General features: G+C 45.7%; 2 protein-coding genes across 2 annotated transcripts in view; one reads left to right on the top strand and one right to left on the bottom strand.

The window, feature by feature from the left end:
• Positions 1-20,282, top strand: part of ZFP37 (ZFP37 zinc finger protein) — a 45,499-nt gene that overhangs the window by 3,830 nt on the left and 21,387 nt on the right. The gene's annotated exons all lie outside the window — the stretch shown is intronic.
• Positions 15,240-17,135, bottom strand: LOC118896410. The gene is made up of 3 exons (XM_036854177.1): positions 16,949-17,135; positions 16,327-16,491; positions 15,240-16,014 (listed from the first exon to the last, which is right to left on the bottom strand). The coding sequence occupies exons 1-3, from the start codon at positions 17,133-17,135 to the stop codon at positions 15,587-15,589; spliced, it is 780 nt and encodes a 259-aa protein (XP_036710072.1). The 3' UTR covers positions 15,240-15,586.

The following is a 20,282-nucleotide window of genomic DNA, read 5'->3' as shown; positions in this document are numbered from 1 at the left end:
GTAAATAAAGAACATTGAGCTAGACCTTGATGTCCGGTAAGGTTCTAGACACCACACCAAATTGCCTCAAACCCTAGAGCAGGGTTTCTCAACCTCAGCACTAGTTTTTGGGCCTAATTGGCCAGATAATTCTTGGTTGTAGGGGACTGTCCTGTGCATTGTAGAATGTTTAGCACCATCCCTGGCTTCTATCCTCTAGAAGCCAGTAATGAATGCCCCCACCCCTGAGTAGTGACAACTGAAAATATCTCTAGACATTGCCAAGTGTCCCCCGGGGGACAAAATTTTCCCCAGTTGCTCTAGCAAGAGGTAAACACTTCCTAGGCTTTGGAGGGGGAGTGGTGAGTTTCCTCTGCAGAAGTTTAGAGTTGGAGCCTGGCACTCTTCTCACACAGGTGGAGGATGTGGACAAACCCATATAGTTGCCGCATTCTACCTCTACAGAACCAGGAGTATGGATACTGAGAACCCCTATCCTATCATATGGTTCTGAGTCAGCCCTTCTTCCACAAGGCTCACAGAAGGGCTGAACTGGCAGGCTGGGAATGGGCAGGGAGGAGGTGGGGTCTGCACACTCGTTGGAGCCCAGGCTTCTGCTGAGATGGAGACAGCAGTTCAGACCCCTGAAGAACGACACAGGCAGAGTGCTGAGCAGGTCTTCCCAAGATAATGAGTGTGAAGCCCTGGTGAAATCAGCACCACAGACAGCTCCCAGGGCAGACAGTTTTCACGCACTAGATTGACCCAGAGGAGTTCCTTCCAGCCCTGGTAGTTTGGATCTGAATACCCTTTCCCTGCTGATCTCCTCCACCAACAATGTTCAATATATATGTTTAAGGTAACCTTCACCACTGCACTATGAGATTGCTACTATGATCCTAATGTTACAGAAACTGAAAGCAGGCTCAGAGGTTCCCTTGCTCAGTGTTACACAGCTAGAAAATCTCAGGCTTCACAGTTGGACTGAGGATACTGGCTTCAAAGTCTGCTCTTTCCCAAATGCCTCCCCCAAGCAAAGCTTAAGCATCACATCTTCCATGAAGAACTTCCAGAAACTCTATTCCCAATGGAATTGACCACTCCCTCCTCTGCCCCCCACCCCCTGACACCATACCTTGTAAACACTTCACAGCCTCTATAATACTTTGTTGCACTTGTCTCTACATCTTCCCCTGCTATACTGTAGACTTCCTTATGGCCAGGTCGAATATCCCCAATTAATAACATGGTGCTGCCTGACACACAGTAGACACTTAATAAATGTCATTGAATAAATAGATTCAGAGGAGCTACATGAATCAATTATGGGGACATTCTCCCATGATCAAATCCATAATAGGCAGATCAGCAAGAGGAGAGTTCTCTAATTCCTGATTCTGAACTCTTTTCTATAGTCTTAAAGAATGAAACCAAAGTGATGATTTTGGCAAATGTGGAAAACAAAGATTACTGACTCATTATTTTCCAAGTTGGTCACACTGCTGTTAGGACAACAAATGAAAAAGAAAAAATGAAAGTTACTAGACAGTGTTAACAGATTCAGGTTATTGAATTTTCAGTGTTTTCAAGATTGGAGAAGAAAATCCTTAAGGAGGAAAGAAACAGCAGAATTTGTCCCTGAGCATCTTTATAAGGTAAGAAGTTCAAACTTTGGAAAGGGTCTGATCAATCTTTGAGGTTGGACACTGCTCTCCAAGACCTGTCAAGCATCACTTCAGTCTAAGGAGAACAAGCTCTCTTGGTTGACTAAGGAATTGATCTCATTTATCACCAGATTCTTGGCTCAGTGTAAGGTTGTGTTCAGATGTGCCACCCCCCAAAAAGCTGGGTCTTCCCCAGGGAAGCATCTATTTCTAAGCCACGTGAAGGCAAGCTAAGGGCCCTGCTCAGACTCTGCAGTCTTTGGACGACCCTCCACCATTCCTAGTGGAAAGAGACTCCCTATCATTAGCGATCACTCTTAAGGCTAGAAGGCCCTTCGCTTTGGTGAGTCTTTACTTATTATCAGACCCAGAGATCTTCCTGCCACTTGGACTTGGCATTTCTGAGAGTCAAGCACTGGGGACAGGGAGGGATGGAAGAAACAGTTTAAACCCTGAGAGTGCCTGAGGGTATTGGACTTCCAGTTAAACACTTTTGAGTAATTACAACTTTTATCCAAAGGGCACACATAACTGTTGTATTTTTTTATATATATATACATTTATTTATTTTTGGCTGTGTTGGGTCTTCGTTGTTGCGCACGGGCTTTCTCTATTTGCGGCGAGCAAGGGCTACTCTTCGGTGCAGTGTGCGGGCTTCTCGTTGCAGTGGCTTCTCTTGTCACAGAGCACGGGCTCTAGGCGCGCGGGCTTAGTAGTTGTGGCTCGCAAGCTCTAGAGCGCAGGCTCAGTAGTTGTGGCTCATGGGCTTAGTTGCTCCACGGCATGTGGGATCTTCCTGGACCAGGGCTCGAACTGGTGTCCCCTGCATTGGCAGGCGGATTCTTTTTTTTTTTTTTTTTTTTAAATTTATTTATTTATTTTTTTTCTTTTCGGCAGGCGGATTCTTAACCACTGTGCCACCAGGGAAGCCCAACTGTTGTATTTTTAAAAATTTTTATAAGACATCGAAAGGCAAGGCTTCATATAGATAATGAAAATAAACACTAAGATTTAAAATAAATGGGCTATATAATTTACAAAGGAAAAAACACACTAAAAACTAGTTAACACACACGGATAAAATCATTCCCGGTAACTTAAAGATATGGCATTCAAAACAAAAGGCTTTATGTTCTGCTTCTTACATCAGGAGTTAAAAAAAAAGTCTCACTGTCAACAGTAGGATTTATAATCCTATCATCACTGAGGGAAATCAGTGATGATAGGATTGTAAATTGGACACAGATCTAGGAGACAGCATGGTGCAGTGGCAGGGTCAGAGAGAGCTGCATTCCAGTCTTGGTTCTGCCACTTACTATCTCTATAATCCTGGGAGTTTCTTTGGGTCTGTGTCTTTCACATCATCTTGAAAATGGGGATAATACTATCCACTACATATACATATACTCTTTTTTTTTAATCTGTAGTTTTTATTTTTTTAACATCTTTATTGGAGTATAATTGCTTTACAATGGTGTGTTAGTTTCTGCTGTATAACAAAGTGAATCAGCTATACATAAACATATATCCCCATATCTCCTCCCTCTTGCGTCTCATATACATATACTCTTCAATGAGTAATTGATATAAACTGTTTAACAGAGAACCTGACATGGATAATTAATGATGGTTGATCTCCCTACCCCCATGGAAGGGAAGAGGTGACAATTCTCAGTGGAAGCAGCATGGATATTTGTTATATTATTCTTCTGTTCTTGAATAATGTTACCATTATTCTATTCTTGAAAAGAGAGATAGAGAAAGATCTTTAAAACTGGAGATGGTATTTCAGGAAAAAGGCAGCCCTGACTCACCTCTAATTTGGGTATTTTCTTCTCTTCTTGGGAAAGAACAGACCAGGGAAAACAGAGCTGAAAGGAGAAAGGAAAGCCGTGGGATCAAGCCTGGCCAAACGCAGCCTTAGAATTGGAAGGGATCCTTTGCCTCAGCTGTACCATCTGGCCTCTTCTTCCTTCCTCACTGCTTTCTGCCCTTTCCCCTGACCCTCCCACATGTACAGTAAGTCCTCTACATATGAACGAGTTCCATTCTGAGAGCACATTCGTAAGTCCAATTTGTTCGTAAGTCCAACACAGTTAGCTTAGGTACCCAACTAACACAATCGGCTATATACCGCTGCTTTTATGCTTGCTTCCGGACATCCTGGGTTTGAAATAAAGATACTGTGCTAGTGTACTCTACACAGTACTGTATAGTAAAGTATACAAAAGCACAACCACTTGTAGAGGATGCACGCACATGACAATGTATGCCAGACACATGAACTAACTTACGTGATTGGACATGCGAACACATGTTCACATCTTTGAAAGTTCGCAACTTGAAGGTTCGTATGTAGGGGACTTACTATAATGCTCACCTCTCTTGTCCACAGTCTTCTCCTCCTCCCTGGGGCAGTGTGGGAGGGGACTACACAAGGGTGTGACTACCAGGAAGTGGAGATCACTGTAGGGCATGTTAGAGGCTGCCTGTTACAGACGGCATTTCTTAATTAATTAATTGAAATATAGTTGACGTACAATATTATGTTAGTTTCAGGTGTACTCCATTGTGATTTGACACTTACATACGTTATGAAATGATCACCATAATAAGTCTAGTGGACTTCCCTGGTGGCGCAGTGGTTAAGAATCCGCCTGGGGCTTCCCAGGTGGCGCAGTGGTTGAGAATCTGCTTGCCAATGCAGGGGACACGGGTTTGAGCCCTGGTCTGGGAAGATCCCACATGCCGCGGAGCAACTAGGCCCGTGAGCCACAATTACTGAGCCTGCGCGTCTGGAGCCTGTGCTCCGCAACAAGAGAGGCCACGATAATGAGAGGCCCGCGCACCGCAATGAAGAGTGACCCCCACTTGCCCCAACTAGAGAAAGCCCTCGCACAGAAACGAAGACCCAACACAGCCATAAATAAAATAAATTAATAAAAAAAAAAAAAGAATCCGCCTGCCAGTGCAGGGCACACAGGTTCGAGCCCTGGCCTGGGAAGATCCCATATGCCGCGGAGCAACTAAGCCCTTGTGCCACACAGCTACTGAGCCTGCGCTCTAGAGTCCGTGAGCCACAACTACTGAAGCCTTCACGCCTAGAGCCTGTGCTCCACAACAAGAGAAGCCACCGCAAGGAGAAGCCTGCACACCTCAATGAAGAGTAGCCCCCACTCGCCGTAACTAGAGAAAGCCCGTGCACAGCAACAAAGACCCAACGCAGCCAAAAAAAAGAAAAGTCTAGTAACTGTCTGTCCCCATACAAAGTTACTACAATATTATTGACCATAGTCCTTATGCTGTAGATTACATCCCCATGGCTAATTTATTTTTTAACTGGAGGTTTGTACCTCTCAATGCCCTTCACGTGTTTCAGCTCCTCCCACCCCCTTTCCTCTGGCAACTACCCATTTTTTTCTGTATCTATGAGAGACACCATTTCTGTGTTGTTGGATAGTTAGGTTGGTTCCAATTTGTCAAGACCTTAAATAACACTACAATGAACATCTAGTATAACAAGCATTACGTTTAAATTAGGAAAAATATATTGTTAATTTTTTAAAAGAATTAAGAGCAATTATTGAGAACCCTGATGAAAAGTGGTTATACTCACAGTTATGGTTTATTACAGTGAAAGGATACAGACTAAAATCAGCAAAAGGAAGAGAAGCATGGGGAATGGTCCAGGAGAGTTCCAGGTATGAGCTTCCAGTTGTCCATTCCCAGTGGGATTGTGTGGATTGTGCTTACCTCTCCCAGAAACAGGGTCTGGCAATATGCATGGAGTATTTCCAACTAGGAAAGCTCACCTAAGCCTTGGTGTCAAAGGTTTTTATTGGAGATCAGTCATGTAAACATGAATGATCACCAGTGTGGCTGATCTAGAATTTCTATTTGGATCTTTTTTAAAAATGTAATTTCTATCTCTTTATTGATATATTCTATTTTATGAGATAGTATTCTCATACTTTCCTTTAGTTAGTTATTCATGGTTTTCCTGAGTTCTTAATCATATAAAATAGCTGATTTAAAGTCTTTGTCTAATAAGTCCAATGTGTGGGCTTCCTTAGGGGTAGTTCTTCGACTGCTTTTTCTTTTCTTTTTTAGTATTTATTTATTTATTTTTGGCTGCGCCGGGTCTTAGTTGCGGCATGTGGGATCTTTCGTTGTGGGGCGTGGGCTTCTCTCTAGTTCTGGTGCACAGGCTCCAGAGCGTGTGGGCTCAGTAGCTGTGGCGTGCGGGCTCCAGAGTGCGTGGGCGGCATGTGGGCTCTCTAGTTGTGGCTCGCATGCTCAGTAGTTGTGGCGTGCGGGCTTAGTTGCCCCGTGGCATGTGGGATCTTAGTTCCCCAACCAGGGATCGAACCCACGTCCCCTGCATTGGAAGGTGGATTCTTAACCACTGGACCACCAGGGAAGTCCCTTGACTGCTTTTTTCTTATGTATGGGCCATACTTTCCTGGTTCTTTGCATGTCTTTTACTATTTTGTTGAAAACTGGGCATTTTAAACAATAAAATGTGACAAGTCTGGAAATCAGAACTTGACCTCCTTGGGGTTTGTTATTGATGCTGTTGTTGTTGTTTGATTTGTGACTTTCTGGGGCTACTGCTGAACATTCGTATTTTATATCATGTTGGCTACTGAAGTGTGTACTCAGTTAGCCTAGTAGTCTGCCAATGATTAGATAGAGATTTCCTTAAATTAACTGAACCAATAAGTCTCATAGTCTTTGCTGAGGGTCTGTTGTGTGTTTCTGGGCGCGTCTTCAATACTCCAGCAATTTATAATTCTCTCTTAGCCTTTGCTCTTTGTGCACAATCTCAAGGTTAGCCAGAGGTGAGTGATTAGGCCTTCCTAGGTCTTTCCTGGGTGTGTGCACAGTCCTGCACGCACATGTAACCTTTTAGATCCCCAAGAATGTGTGAGAGCTTTTCAACCCACCTATGGGCATCTCATTCCTTAGGTTTTCCTTATGTTTTTGGCTGGCCTCTGTTTACCCCAAACAGTATCAATGCTTCAGGCAGCTGTGGTGTTAAACAACTGCCACTGACTGTTTTAGATCCTCTCTCTGGGGACAGGGGCTTCTCCCATGGAGTGAGTTCCGAGTTGGGTCAAATAAAGACAAGCCCTGTGAGTGAGGCCTTTTCGGGGAGCTGAAAAATAGTTCAAATAGTGACAGTGCTCTGGAGATGGGGCTTTGGGGAGCTCCGGAACCAATTGTCCCTTCCTGTGGCTGGTAGGCTGCTGTTTTTCACAGCTACCTTGGTTGTGAACCTGCTGATTTTCAACCTACCATGGAACTGGGAAGAGAAGGATGTAAGAGGGCAATTTAAAATGCCACAAAGCTCGCTGTTCTTACTGATATTAACTTTTTTTAAAAAATAAATATCCCTTTGGCAGGCCTTGTAATTTTTTTTGTTGAAAGCCAGACATGTTGTATTGGATCATATGAACTGAGGTAAATAGGCCTTTTGGGTGAAGATTTATGTTAACTGGGCTAGGAGTTGAGCTGTTCTTAATGTTTGCTGTAACTCTAGGTTCTAGAGCCTTCAAACACCTCTAGTGTCCTTTTCATTCCCTTGGGACTCTGGGCTTCCATAAATTCTCCTCCTCAGAGAGAGTTTGTGTCTTGTAGCTCTTCCAGCTGTTATCTACTCTTGTTATACTGAATTCCTTTCAGTATGGTGGTAAACTGTGGGGGAGGGGGAGCATTCTATAATCCTTTGATAAAATCTCAGTCTTAGAATGAGCCTGTTTTGGGAGGCTATGACCATTACATGTGTTTCTCCATTAGTATTGCTTTCTTTCCCCCACCTTATTTGTGTAATAAAATTCCAAACGAATTTATAATGCTAAGAAATCACGTTTGATCTGAAATACCATGGAGAAAGTAAGACACAAAATATTATACTTAACTTATTTTTTAATTGTATGACAAATGCATTCCTTGCTGCAGGAATGTCAGATTATAAGGCATGTTCACATTAAGAATACTGTCATAACAACAGAAGAAAGATTTATTAACTTTATTGAAATGAAAAAGAAATTTAGATATTATCTAGCTTAGGAAATTTTTGATACTATGGAAAAAGATGATATTGACATAATGCTAGTGGTCAGCTATATAAGGAACAGTGGTGACAGGTACACGCAAGGTTGTAAAATCCATTATTTCCACCAAAAAAGTGATTATGTCACATGACTCTGCGGGCACTGGCCCCAGCTTTTTCAGCTGGAAGCCCCAATATTTGTATATTTTGCCCCGATCATGGATATGTTTTCCCTTTCTCTGGATTTGTGTCGGGATCTCTCCCAAGAAACAACCCTGAATATGGACAAATTAGTACAGCGCGTGATGATTTCCAGCCTCCAAATGCCTCAACAAACGGATACTCCAAATGCCTCAATAAATAGATACTTTTGTAAAATAAGTCTCGCTAAAATGTTATAGGAGAAAGTCGAGAGTAAAAAGATGGGGAAAGCGCGGAAAACGGGAGGTTCTGTGCTCATTTTTTCAGAAAATAGTCGAGAGATCTGCGCGGCCGAGCTCCTCCTGGCAGTCAGGGCCTGGGAAAAGCAACTTTTTATTCACTATTTCCGCAGCCCCCAGGGGTCACGCAGGCGGACCTGCGATAAATGTAAGTGGGTTTCTCGTCCGGGAAAAGGCGCCACATGTCCCGGACTCAGGACGTGGATCCCGCACCCACTAAGGAGCCTATCGGTCCGGGGGCGAGTCTGGCGCCCTCTGCAGGCCGTTGATGAGTGGCGAACAAAGCCAAGCGCCTCCTCGCGGCCATCTCGGAGAATCACGGAAATTTTCGAGGCCCTGGTTTTCGTTGATGGCCCTGGAGATGCTCTGCTCTAGCCATACCTGTTCTCTTTCCTGGGACAAGCCTTCGTGCCATAGCTTGGAGAGCAAGGAAATCTTCATGGCTTTAAGATATCTGGAAAGGATCTCTTCTAAGTCACGCCATAATGTCAGGACCGACTTAAAGTTTCAGGAGAAGAACAGGGGATTATCAAAACCCCAAAGGCACCGAAGCACCTGTTTTGACCATCCGCCGCTTTTCAACCTGCTTGACAGAGGACTACAGTGCAGCCTGAGATAAGAGCCTCCTTGATAAATCTCTCTCTAACTTTGATCACAATCAGGAACAACTGGAGCAGAAGATAAAGGTAGAATCTCTTCAGGTTTGTACCTGTTTTGGAATTGTCCAGAGGAACTTCCAAGAACTCAGTAGCTCTCTGAAGCAGGGGTCATTCAGCCAGTGTGCCTTGGGGCTTATCAGAGGGGAAATTGAAGTGAGCTTTTCTCCCATTTAACAAATCCCTACGAAAAATCAGGAAATAAAGAAGAAAGTGAAATTGGAACACTCTTAATTTTACTATTGTTTGCTAAGTACAAGAAGGCAATCTACCCTTGTATTTCTGTATCAGATCTAAAATACCAGAAACCAAAATCATGCTTGTACATCTTCAATTTCCACAAAAAAAAAAGTTTAGAGAGAAGAACATGATTTATATTCCTTAAATAATTACCTTTATGATTTACATTTATCATTTAGTTTTGCAAATTTTCAGGGAGTCTTTGATATTTCCCCAATTTGAAATATATATATATATATATATATTTTTTTTAATGGAAAACTTTCTTTGGTGTACAGACTTCTGTCAGTTAAGGTGAAGTTAGCTTCTGCAACAGAAAAACACGTGAATATTGTTTGAACACCATACAAGCTTATCTTTGCTTCATATAACACCTAAACGTAGGCTTTCAAAATCAAGTGACTCTGCTTATGGCTTTTCTCCCAACAATGATCCAGGACCCCAGGACCATCTTTTTTATGGATTTGCCATTGTCAACATATGGCTTCAAATCTGGCTCCAGTGCTTGGGTCTATCCCACTCATTGTAGAGGGTGAAAGAGCATGTTACCTCTCTTGGGGGAGTGTTTTCATAGGCCAGGCCTGTGTGGGCCAAATATCACTTCTAGCCACATAAACTTGGCCAGGACTCAGTCTCATGGCCGCACCTAACAATAAAGAGGCTGTGAGACTGTCTAATTTTGTGACTGAGGAGAAGGGGATGTAATAGGGAAGAACCTTTGTATTTTATTACAAGTTAATTACTAAAGGGGTGTTGCCTATAAACTTAAATTTTACATAATGGCCCATCTTTGGGAACTCTGCCTCCCAGGTAATGAGCATTAAGCCAAAATACCTTAGTTTAACTCACCGGAGACATCCTGACCACGTCCACCTGTGAATGACTGTAGGAAGGAAGAAATTAACACATCCCCTCTGGAGGCTGACCAGAACCAGGAAATGTTTGATTTTTACTCCCTCCCCTTTTAGTATAAAGGAAGCCTGAATTCTAACTCAGGCAAGACACGAGTCCACCATCTTCTTGGTCTGCTGGCTTTCTGAATAAAGTTGCTATTCCTTGCCCCAGCAACTTGTCTCTTGATTTATTGGCCAGGCATGGGGCGAGCAGTATGAGCTTGGACTCTGTAACTGAGAGACGAGATTGGTGAATAAGTGCACTGTTGATTTTTACATTATAAACACTAATTTGGTTTTTAGAATTAACATCCACTTTTCTTGCTTGAACACAATTTACCCAATAAAACTGTGACTCACAATCTAATTCCATATATTAAACCCAGGAAATACACTCAAGGATGTCAATCATAAGGTTCACAGAATCATCAGTTCTTTTTAAAAAGGAGAATTCACACTGTTTCAAGAGCATAGATTAAAGTTGAAAAAGAGCCTAGACTATTGTTGTCTCAAAATAAGAAAGAAGGTAGTTAATAGACTTAGTAATACTTAGATAGAGATTGACACTGGGGCCATCAGTCAGTGACTATGACATATACTCACATGTCCAGGATGATGTATGTGGTCTTTCACTCAGCATACAGAGAGGTTGGCAATGGGACTCACTCTTTCATGTGCTTTCATTTTACTGTCCTTCAGTTCATGTGTGATCAGTTAAGTGAACATCTCAAGAGTTATCCTTTCTTTATTCAGGTCCTTGACAGTTTCTAGAAGCCCTTATTATGCAGTTTGGGGTGCACCAGGGTGGGGCCCACTCTTTAATGTCCTTGAACACGAAACACAGTTTAAGATGAATGAGACCCAATCCCAGCCTCTTCCCCAGTACACCTTTATTCCTCATCCATACATGTTTTGAGGACTGACTGACTCCACAGAGACATCTCAGGGAAGGCAGCCATGGTGAGGGCTCCCTGGAGCTGGCTCCCAGAGCTGGTCCCTGCATCTTGGGGAGCCTGAAGTCAGGTCTGTCCTCCCGGATTGGCAGACATAAAACACTCACTTTTTGGTGGAGGAACATGAAGATGTCCCCTTTGTCCAGATAATGGCCTGAGCCAGATCACAACCCATAAAAAAGATGGGGCTGGAGAACGGATGTTCTTTAAACTGAAAAAATTTTTCCTTTAAATATTTTTGACAGATTTGATTTGTTTGGAGACACTTCACCAAAAAAGATGTGTGGATGGCAGATAAAAACATGAAAAGATGCTTAGTATCTTAGTCATTAGGGGAATACAGATTAAAACCACAGTTGAATACTGCTACATAACTATGAAATGGGTACAGTTTTAAAATCTGACTCTAGTAAGTGTTAGAGGATGTGGAGTGAATGGAACTCTCCTTCACTGCTGGTGGGAATGTACAGTGGTGGCATGGCCACTTTGGAAAACACTTCGGTAGTTTCTTAAAAAGTGAAATTTATCTCTTCTGTATGAGTCATCTATTCCACTCCTAGATATTTGCTTAGAGAAATGAGAGTATATGTCCTCACAAGACTTATACAGGAAAATCCATAGCAGCTTTATTTGTATTGCCAGAAACTGGAAGCAACCCAAATGCCTATCATTAGGTGAACAAGTAATGTGCACATCCATGCAGTGGAGTACTATTCACCCACGAAAAGGAACCAAACAGGGGTGCATCTCAAATAATGAAGCTGAATGAAAAAAGCCAGACCCCCCCAAAATCATTTACACTGCATGATTCCATTTACATAAAATTCTGGGAAATGTAAACTAATCTATAGGGATAAAAAGTAGCTCAGTAGTTGTCTGGTGGGGAGAGAGTAAGAGACAGGCAGGTAGCAGAAGGAAGGGACTATAACAGGGAAACTTTTGGAGATGATAGATATCTTCATTACCTTGATTGTGGTGATGGTTTCATGGGTGTATACACTTGTCAATGTTTATCACATTGTATTGTTTAAATATGCCCAGCTTATATTACGTCAACTATATCTAAGAAAATAAAAAGAAAAAGAAAAGCCAACTTGGACATGAGGGCAGTCCAGGGCTGCCCAAAGTAAGGCAGCATCTGCTAAGAAACAAAATCCAGGCGCTAGTGACTTTGTAGGGAGGTGGAAATCACAGGGGGGAATTCACGCCCTCTACTGGCCACCAGAGACAAAGACCATTCATCCCTGTGGGCAGAAGGCAGACAAGCGCATGTGTGACCTAAGTAGAGCTCCTCTGGCTTTCCTAGCAAAGCTGAAAAGAACTCTTTCTAGTCAGAACTTCTCTTATCTCTGTGACAAAGACAATTTGTCTTCAGCGTCAGGTAGCAGAGGAAAACTACAAGTTATTTTAATCTCTCTATACCTCATGTTACTGATATATGGATAATAATAGTGCATGGTCATAAGGCTCAGTGTGTACCCTATAGTTTTCCAGCTCAATAAGGCATATCTACTGTGATCTAGGATAAATGTAATGTGAATAGATGTGGAAATATATGAAGAAATAATATAATACACAGTAGCAGACACATAAATGCCTAATAAACGTTTTAGTGTATTTGGAATCTAAATAAATGCAAATCAGAATGAGATATCATTTTAAAGGCCAAAAAGCAAATATTAAAAAGAATCTTGGGGCTTCCCTGGTGGCGCAGTGGTTGGGAGTCTGCCTGCCAATGCAGGGGACACGGGTTCGAGCCCTGGTCTGGGAGGATCCCACATGCCGCGGAGCAACTGGGCCCGTGAGCCACAACTACTGAGCCTGCTCGTCTGGAGCCTGTGCTCCGCAACAAGAGAGGCCGCGATAGTGAGAGGCCCGCGCACCGCGATGAAGAGTGGCCCCCGCTCGCCACAACTAGAGAAAGCCCTTGCACAGAAACGAAGACCCAAGATAGCCAAAAATAAATAAATAAATAAATAAATAAATAAAGTTATTTCAAAAAACAAGACTTGGGCCAAATTAGACTGACTTTAAAAAAGAAAAAAAAAGAAGAATCTTTAAGATTGTAGGGGAAGGGTGGGACTTCTCTGGCGATGCAGTTGTTAAGAATCCGCCTGCCAGCACAGGGAATGCCATTTTGAGCCCTGGTCCGGGAAGATCCCACATGCCACGGAGCAACTAAGCCCAAGCGCCAGAACTACTGAACCTGTGCTCTAGGGCCTGCATGCCACAACTACTGAATCCCGCGCACCTAGAGCCTGGGCTCTGCGACAAAGAGAAGCCACCGCAATGACAAGCCCGCCACCGCAACGAATAGTAGCCTCCGCTCACCGCAACTAGAGAAAGCCTGCCCAGCAACAAAGACCCAACGCAGCCAAAAATAAATAAATAAATTTATTTTTAAAAAAAGCATGTAGGGGAAGAGTAAGATGGATTGTCATTGCTATATGTCAGAACCTACTAAATGTCACAAAAATACACAAGATAATAGTAAATAATCGAAATATCAAAATACACCCCAGGCATCCCCATGCCTGTCACCTGCTCCACTGAAGGGCACCTTCCAAATACAATGAGGCATTTGTTCAGGGGCTTCACCACTGGAAAGCAGGGGAGGGTCCAGAAGATGCATGTCACAGAGGCAAGAGTGTGTTCGGCTCTGTGCAGAGAGAGCCCAGGCCCACCAGAAACCAGAGGTGTTTCCAGGACAAGGTGGATGTTAAAACTCTGAAGAACAAGTCAGTCATGGACCAGTTCCTAAATTACAAAACAGGGGTAGCCTGTGGAGCTAATGCAATGAGAAAAGTCCTCCCAAAGATGTACTCACAGCCCAGGAGGGGACCAAATAAGCAAAGTCCTTATGATTACAAGGCTCCCTCTTTCCCTACACAGGGAAGGACATCAAATCCACATCTGCAGACTGGAGCAGTCTCGAGGTCACAATGCTCTTAACAAGCAACAGGAAGGTCAAAGTCAGAGTCATGATGCCAGGAACTGTGGGGCTCCAGGAGCAGCACCTGTGTCTGAGGGAACCACCTCCTGCTCCCCAGGGGTCTCCTGTCTCTGAGAGAAGAGGCTATGGGACCAGACCCAGAATAAGCAGAGACTCCTGGGGACACAAAGCCCTGGTTCTACCACAGGTTCTGTCCAAGGGTAAAATTAAAAAGAAATGAGGTGGTTTCTTCAGGGTCTTCATTTACTGAAAAGAGGGGAAATCAAAAAAAGCCATGGTCCAAACCAAGACATGTCAGGCTGTGTGCAGAGCCCAGACCCCGAGAAATCAGAGCTGCCTCTGTGAGCAATGGACCTTGGCCACCAGGTCCCTGGCCACCCCAACTTTGCCTCATGAGTTTGGGAGGTTTTCCATCATCAATCAGAAATCACCCTCCCTCCCATCCATCCAGGCATGGATCCCTAGAAGCAACGTTTACTACATGTAGACAAATTCTACTAACTCTCTCCCAACCACTGACCTTGATCACAGGACATTGCCAGGGCTCTAGCCTTGCAGTCCATACCACGTCATCCATGCGCATCGTTCTGTATTATTAAGAGTAAGTGATGAAGTGAGACTGAAGAAGGGCCATGCCATGCAAGTGGACAACTTTATGGATAGGCACAATACATCAAATCAGTGAGACACAAAGCTCCATATAATGTCCAAAGGAATTGCTTTTAGGAAAGACATGAGTTCAAATTTTCAGGTTGGTTGGTATAAAGATTGCACATGACGGAAATATTCTGTGTCTTGAGGGTGAAGTGGTGGTAACACGGGTTCGAATACATTTGTGAACATTTGCTTGATGTATGCACTTACATTGCTGTGGAATCAAGGTTTGTAAGTAAAATCTCTTTAAGGTGGATACAGTGCAGAAAGGAAACAGGAAAATGAAGGGTAAAGGAAAGATTCCGGACACTACCAGAACACTTGTAAGCACATTCACAAAGTCACACTGAAGAAGGACTGCCAGAGTAAAAAATTTATTGCAGTACATGGAAAACACAATGGTTCATAATAAGTAAAAATGTAATTTTACTTTCAACACCAAAAATCTACAAAGTCCCTCATAGAACCCAGATTGCTCATCTGATATAAAGGTTTGTTCAAGGTAGGTTTCTAAGCATAACCTTGAAGAAACCCAATCTCTGGTAAAACGCAAAGACAGAAATTGTTCTTTGCAGTGGAACCTACCCTGGAAACGATCTATCTCTACCTCTATCTATCTATCCATCTATCTATCTATCCATCTATCCATCTATCTATCCATCTATCTCGTCCTGCTCCTCCTCCTCCTTCTCCTCATCCTCCTTTCCCCATCTCTCTCTCTCTCCTTTCATTTTCCACATGAAACAGGAAAGTATGGAGGGATGAAAAGGCACAAATCACATCACTAAGGTTCGCAGTCGGAACCGCAGAAGAACAGAAGTGTTTTCCTCTGAATGCACATCCTGGCAGCCTGTCTTCTGGACACGGGGACACATCTCCCTGAGCTGGGATACGGCAGGAGCTGATGTCTGGTGCGTGAGGAACACCGTTCCCGGGACAAGTGGATTTCTGTCCGCGGTGGGGGCAGCTCGTCGCCTCCGGGTACACGATGCTGCCGCGGAGCCTTGCACGGCGAGGCGAGGTGGCGGCGCAGAGTCCGGCTGGCTCTTGGGCGGAAGGGACCGGCCCTAGGAAGGGCGGGGAGCCGCTGGGTGCGCCCCTAAGGCGGTGGCGCCCAGGGCGGGGAGGGCTGCGGGCCGGCGGGCCCGGAGCGCGCGGCGAGCAGGGAGTCGAGCGCCGCCAGCGCCCAGTGCAGGGCCGCGCCCGCGTGCGCCAGCTGCCAGGCGAGCCAGGCGCGCTGCGAGGCCGTGGGCTCCGTGTGGCCGGTGGACAGCGGCAGGAAGGCGCCCCCCGGGGCCCGCAGCTCGCCCAGGACCACCTCCAGGGCGCCCATCTGGTTGTGGAGATTGGACGTGAGCGCCGCCAGGGGCGCGCGGGCTTCGGGCCACAGGGTTCCGCGACGGCGTTTGGGGGAGGGGGGCCCGGCCTCCGCCGGGCTGTGCTGGCAGCGTCCCCAGCTCCTGACCCACACCGGCGATCGGGACCGGGTCCTCCTGCCGCGGAGGCGCCAGGGAGTGTGGGCGGAACCTGCGTGGGAGACAGAACGGGAGGGATTCAGGTGATGCGCGCCGCCCCGTGGGTCAAGGTCACCATCGTCCCTTCCCTGTCTCCACTCCCCCACCCCTACGCCCCACACCCCACCACGCCCGACTCTGGTGGCCTCTTCCAGGATCTGCTGGCAACCGGGGCCAAGTCCTGGATGCCTTGCTCTCAGCCCTTCTGCCTTTAAGGGCATCTCACCAGGGTCAGGGTCTTTCTCCGCACCCTGGGGGCTTGGCTTGCCCCTCAGGTCCTTCCCTCACATCCCCACCTCTGCCGAAGCCCAGCCCAGACACCTACCTCCTCTGCGGTAAAGTCCTGCTCTGGAGGAGTCGGGCGGCTCCTTGGCTCTCCGGTGGGCTGGGGGTGGTCGTCCCCTCACCTTCTCTTCTCCAGGTCCGTTTCCTTGGGGGCGACTGTCAGGGGAGCCATCGGGGCTTCTCCCCCGCTCGTGCCTGGTGACCGCTGTGGATGGAGAGGAGGAGAGGAGTGAGTGTTCCCTGACCTACCTCTGGAATGTGGGGGAGGGTGGATTAGAGGAGATTCCAAGTCCTACCGCTCCGCCCACCTCCATTCCACCCCGTCCCCCAAACTCTGGTTTCCTCCTGCTCCCCACAGCCTCCATGGGTAGCTCCCTAGGGCCGGGCCTTTCCTGTCACTGTGGCAGTTCCTGAGCTGCCTGGCAGGCATGCCCCTGGAAACCCTCCCTCAGGTGCAGCCCCCGAGGATGGCACAGCTGGTAGAGAGCCCTGGATCACAAGGAATCGGGACTTCACCTTGGGTTTCTCTCACCACTTGCAGTGGTGTGAATGTCACGTCTGGCACCTGTTCCTTTGCTCCTTAGCCCAATATCTTGTGTCTCCCAAACCCTCTCAAGCATCACTCACAACAAATGTCTGCAAAAAAGAACCTAGAATTTTACCTCCTTTGCTCTGACAGCCCTCTCGGGTCTCAATTCTTCCTATTGCTCTCCGTCTTTCTGAGGGATGTGCATCTCCTCCCTTCTGTTTTAGAGACAGGTTCTCCTTGGAGGAAAGCCTTCCATTTTCCCTGTGGGAAAGACCTTTTCTCTGCTGGCCAGGCCGCCTGCCACTTGCTGCCCCTGCCATTTCAGCCAAGCCTCCCGGCTGAGCCACAGGTCTGGAGGCCTGGGGAGTGGTCCAGGGAATGACTAGGCCAGCCGAGGGCGTGGCCTTTTATGGCTTCCCAGCAGCCCCCTGCCGGGTCTCAGATTGGTGCGCAGGAGACCACACCCACCAAAGAGAATTGCAGTGATGAGGTTAAGGGCTGTTTGGGGTGTCCCACTGACTTCCTTGGTCCTCAGGACTTTGTAGCTGTACATTTCGGAGCATTTCCGCTCTCTGCTGTATGTTAACTTCACAAAAGGGCACTTGTTTTCTGGTTTGTTTCACGGTGCTTTTTATCTGTTTGTTTCACCAGTTCTGTGTGTGTCTGCATGTGTTAGCATGGGTCACTCTTATGCCAGGGGTCAACAAGTTGTTGGCATAAAGGACGAGAAAACCTTTTGGTCTGTTTTACTTGCACTCCCTTTGGCCCCTACTCAGGTCTGCCATCCTGACAGGAATGCCACCATAGACACTACAGGATGAAAGAGTGTGGTTAGGCCCCAATAGGCAGCAGCATACACCAGCCTTAGGACCTCTGCCCTCCACAACATATCAAGTTTTGAATTTAATTTTTGTGGTTTTTTTCACTCCTCTTTCTTCTTTTGTACTGGATATCGACTTTTTGTTTTCAACTTGGTCCAAAGGGTACAAAAAGACATATTAGGAGAGTGTCAAAAATAACCTAGGACTCAGCCAGTGAGAGCAATGGTCCATGATTTTTTTGAAGCACCTGATGGATATATTTGCTGGCTCTAATGGCAATGTAGTTGTAGATGGAATAATTTCTGTGAGTGAGCAGGAGGGAGGGTATGGAGACCGATCTGTCTGTTTGCACAGCTACTCTTCTATAAAAACAGCGTCCGCCACATCAGTGGGACCTGTAGGTCAGGTTGTTGCTGCCTATGGCTGATAAAACCAGCAAAAGCCAAACAGAATCTGTTCTTGTTAGACTCAAGGTACCCAGACCTCAGAGTAAGGAGCTCAGTCCCATTAATGAGAAGGTTCACTCTGCTGTACACCTGAAACTAACAACATTCTTAACTATACTCTAATAGAAAATAAAAAGTTAAAAAAGAAAAAAAAAAAAAAAGGAATGTCCTGTGGTTGCTGGGGCTTATGGAGTCCTTACCTGTTCTGAGGCTTCATTAACTGTTACGTACTTGGATTCGGAGACGTATCGTAATAATTTTACACCAGTTATCTTGGACCACGTATTGATATAGGGTGTCACATCTTGCTAGAAAGTGTATGAGTTACGAGAGTGGCAATTAATTCCAAGTGCTCATGTGTCTGGAAGTCCCTGCTCTCCCCTCATTCCGGGGTCACCATTGGGATGGTTTGTATGTCATGTCTGGAAATAAATCCTTCAGCTGTAATCATGGTGACTGGCCACGTGAATGTAGGCTTCTTGAAGTGTTAAAATCCAATGTGGCTCCCTGAGCAGGTTCCCATGGGGGAGTCAGTATTCTTTATAATTTTGCTCAAAATATCCAAATTTCATATATCCCAGAGGTTTGCCTTTAATGGGCACAGAATTTAGATCCGAAGAGATCACAGATAAAACCAGTATAAAGTGGATGATTAAGGGCTACACGTTCACTCAGGGAAGGTGCTGTCCTCCTGGCCTGGATGTTGTGATTCATAATAAGAAATATATATTTGGTGCTTGCCTGGGTTTCTGGCTCAGTGCCTAAACCCACTGGAATTTCCTAAGTGACGAGAGTGATAAATGGGTTTTGTTATGTTAATGAGGTGACCTTTAGAAAGCACCCAGGTCGACAAAGGTTGGGGGCTGCTTTCCAGAGGACCCCACGTGGTGATTAGGGCATTAGCACTTTTTTTTTTTAAATGTGTTTTTTTTTTAGAAATTCACGTTCTTATTTATTGATTGATTGATTGATTGCTGTGTTGGGTCTTCGTTTCTGTGCGAGGGCTTTCTCCAGTTGTGGCAAGTGGGGACCACTCTTCATCGCGTTGCGCGGGCCTCTCACTATCGCGGCCTCTCTCGTTGCGGAGCACAGGCTCCAGACGCGCAGGCTCAGTAATTTGTGGCTCACGGGCCCAGTTGCTCCGCGGCATGCGGGATCTTCCCAGACCAGGGCTCGAACCCGTGTCCCCTGCATTGGCAGGCAGATTCTCAACCACTGCGCCACCAGGGAAGCCCCGGCATTAGCACTTTTTATCGGAACCCCCAGGTTCCCGGAAGGGGAGAGAATCTGGAGGTTGAACCCATCACCAATGTGTAATGAGTTAATCATGTCCCTGTAACGAAGCCTCCTTGAAAAAAAATGAAAAGGCCTGGGTTCGGACAGCTTCCAGGTTGGTGAACACATGGAGATTTGGGGAGATGCCTTTTGGAAAGGCATGCCCCTTCCCCATGCCTTGCCCTGTGCATGTCTTCCATCTGGCTGTTCCTGAGTGACAGCCTTTTATAATACACTGATACTCTAATAAGTAAAATGTTTCTCTGAGTTCTGTAAGCAAATTAATTGAACCCAAGAGGGGTCGTTGGAAACTCTGAACTATAGTGGATCCCCCAGAAGCACAGCTGACAACCTGGACTTGTGATTGCACCTGAAGTGGGGCAGGGCTGTCTTGTAAGACTGAGCCCTGAACGTGTGGAATCGGAAGTTGTCCCTGAGTAGATAGTGTCAGGATTGTAAGACACCAGACTGGTCTCAGAAATTCCCTGGCGGTGTAGGGAAAACGCACAGACACATTGGAACTTGTACTAGAATCTTCCCACCCTTACCAGGCTACTGTTACCACCAGCTGCGCCTGCGGGGCCCTGCATTTGTAGGACCCCTCTGGGTTCAGAGCAGCCAAGCCGGGGAGGTCCTGTCGGCTTCAGGGAAACCAAAACAGTAGCAAGCAGAGCTCGTGTGAGGCTTTCTCTTCATTTACCACGTATCTATACTTCCCATAGCAAGTATAAATTGGATTGTTTTCCCATCATTCACTCTGGACTCTCCTGTCTTCAGAGGTCTGATTTACTTTGTGTCCACAACATTGGGCCACGTCGCCGTTACTAAGGGAGACCTGTTGCTTTCCCTCAGCCACACGCCATGAGCACAGAAGCCCTTCCAGAAAAAAAAAAAATTTTTTTTTTTGATCACTTTCCCTAAGGCA

Source organism: Balaenoptera musculus, chromosome 6 (assembly GCF_009873245.2).
Source record: "Balaenoptera musculus isolate JJ_BM4_2016_0621 chromosome 6, mBalMus1.pri.v3, whole genome shotgun sequence".
Classification (NCBI taxonomy): Eukaryota; Metazoa; Chordata; class Mammalia; order Artiodactyla; family Balaenopteridae; genus Balaenoptera; species Balaenoptera musculus.
The sequence above is the reverse complement of the archived record's forward strand: the minus strand, read 5'-3'. Positions and strand labels throughout refer to the sequence as shown.

Coding starts and splice junctions, on each gene's coding strand:
- LOC118896410 (XM_036854177.1), bottom strand. CDS start 17,135: ATGGCAGGGGCAGCAAGTGGCAGGCGGCCTGGCCAGCAGAGAAAAGGT. Junction 16,492..16,948: donor GGGCTGTCAGAGCAAAGGAG/GTAAAATTCTAG, acceptor CTCCATCCACAG/CGGTCACCAGGCACGAGCGG. Junction 16,015..16,326: donor AGGACTTTACCGCAGAGGAG/GTAGGTGTCTGG, acceptor TCTCCCACGCAG/GTTCCGCCCACACTCCCTGG.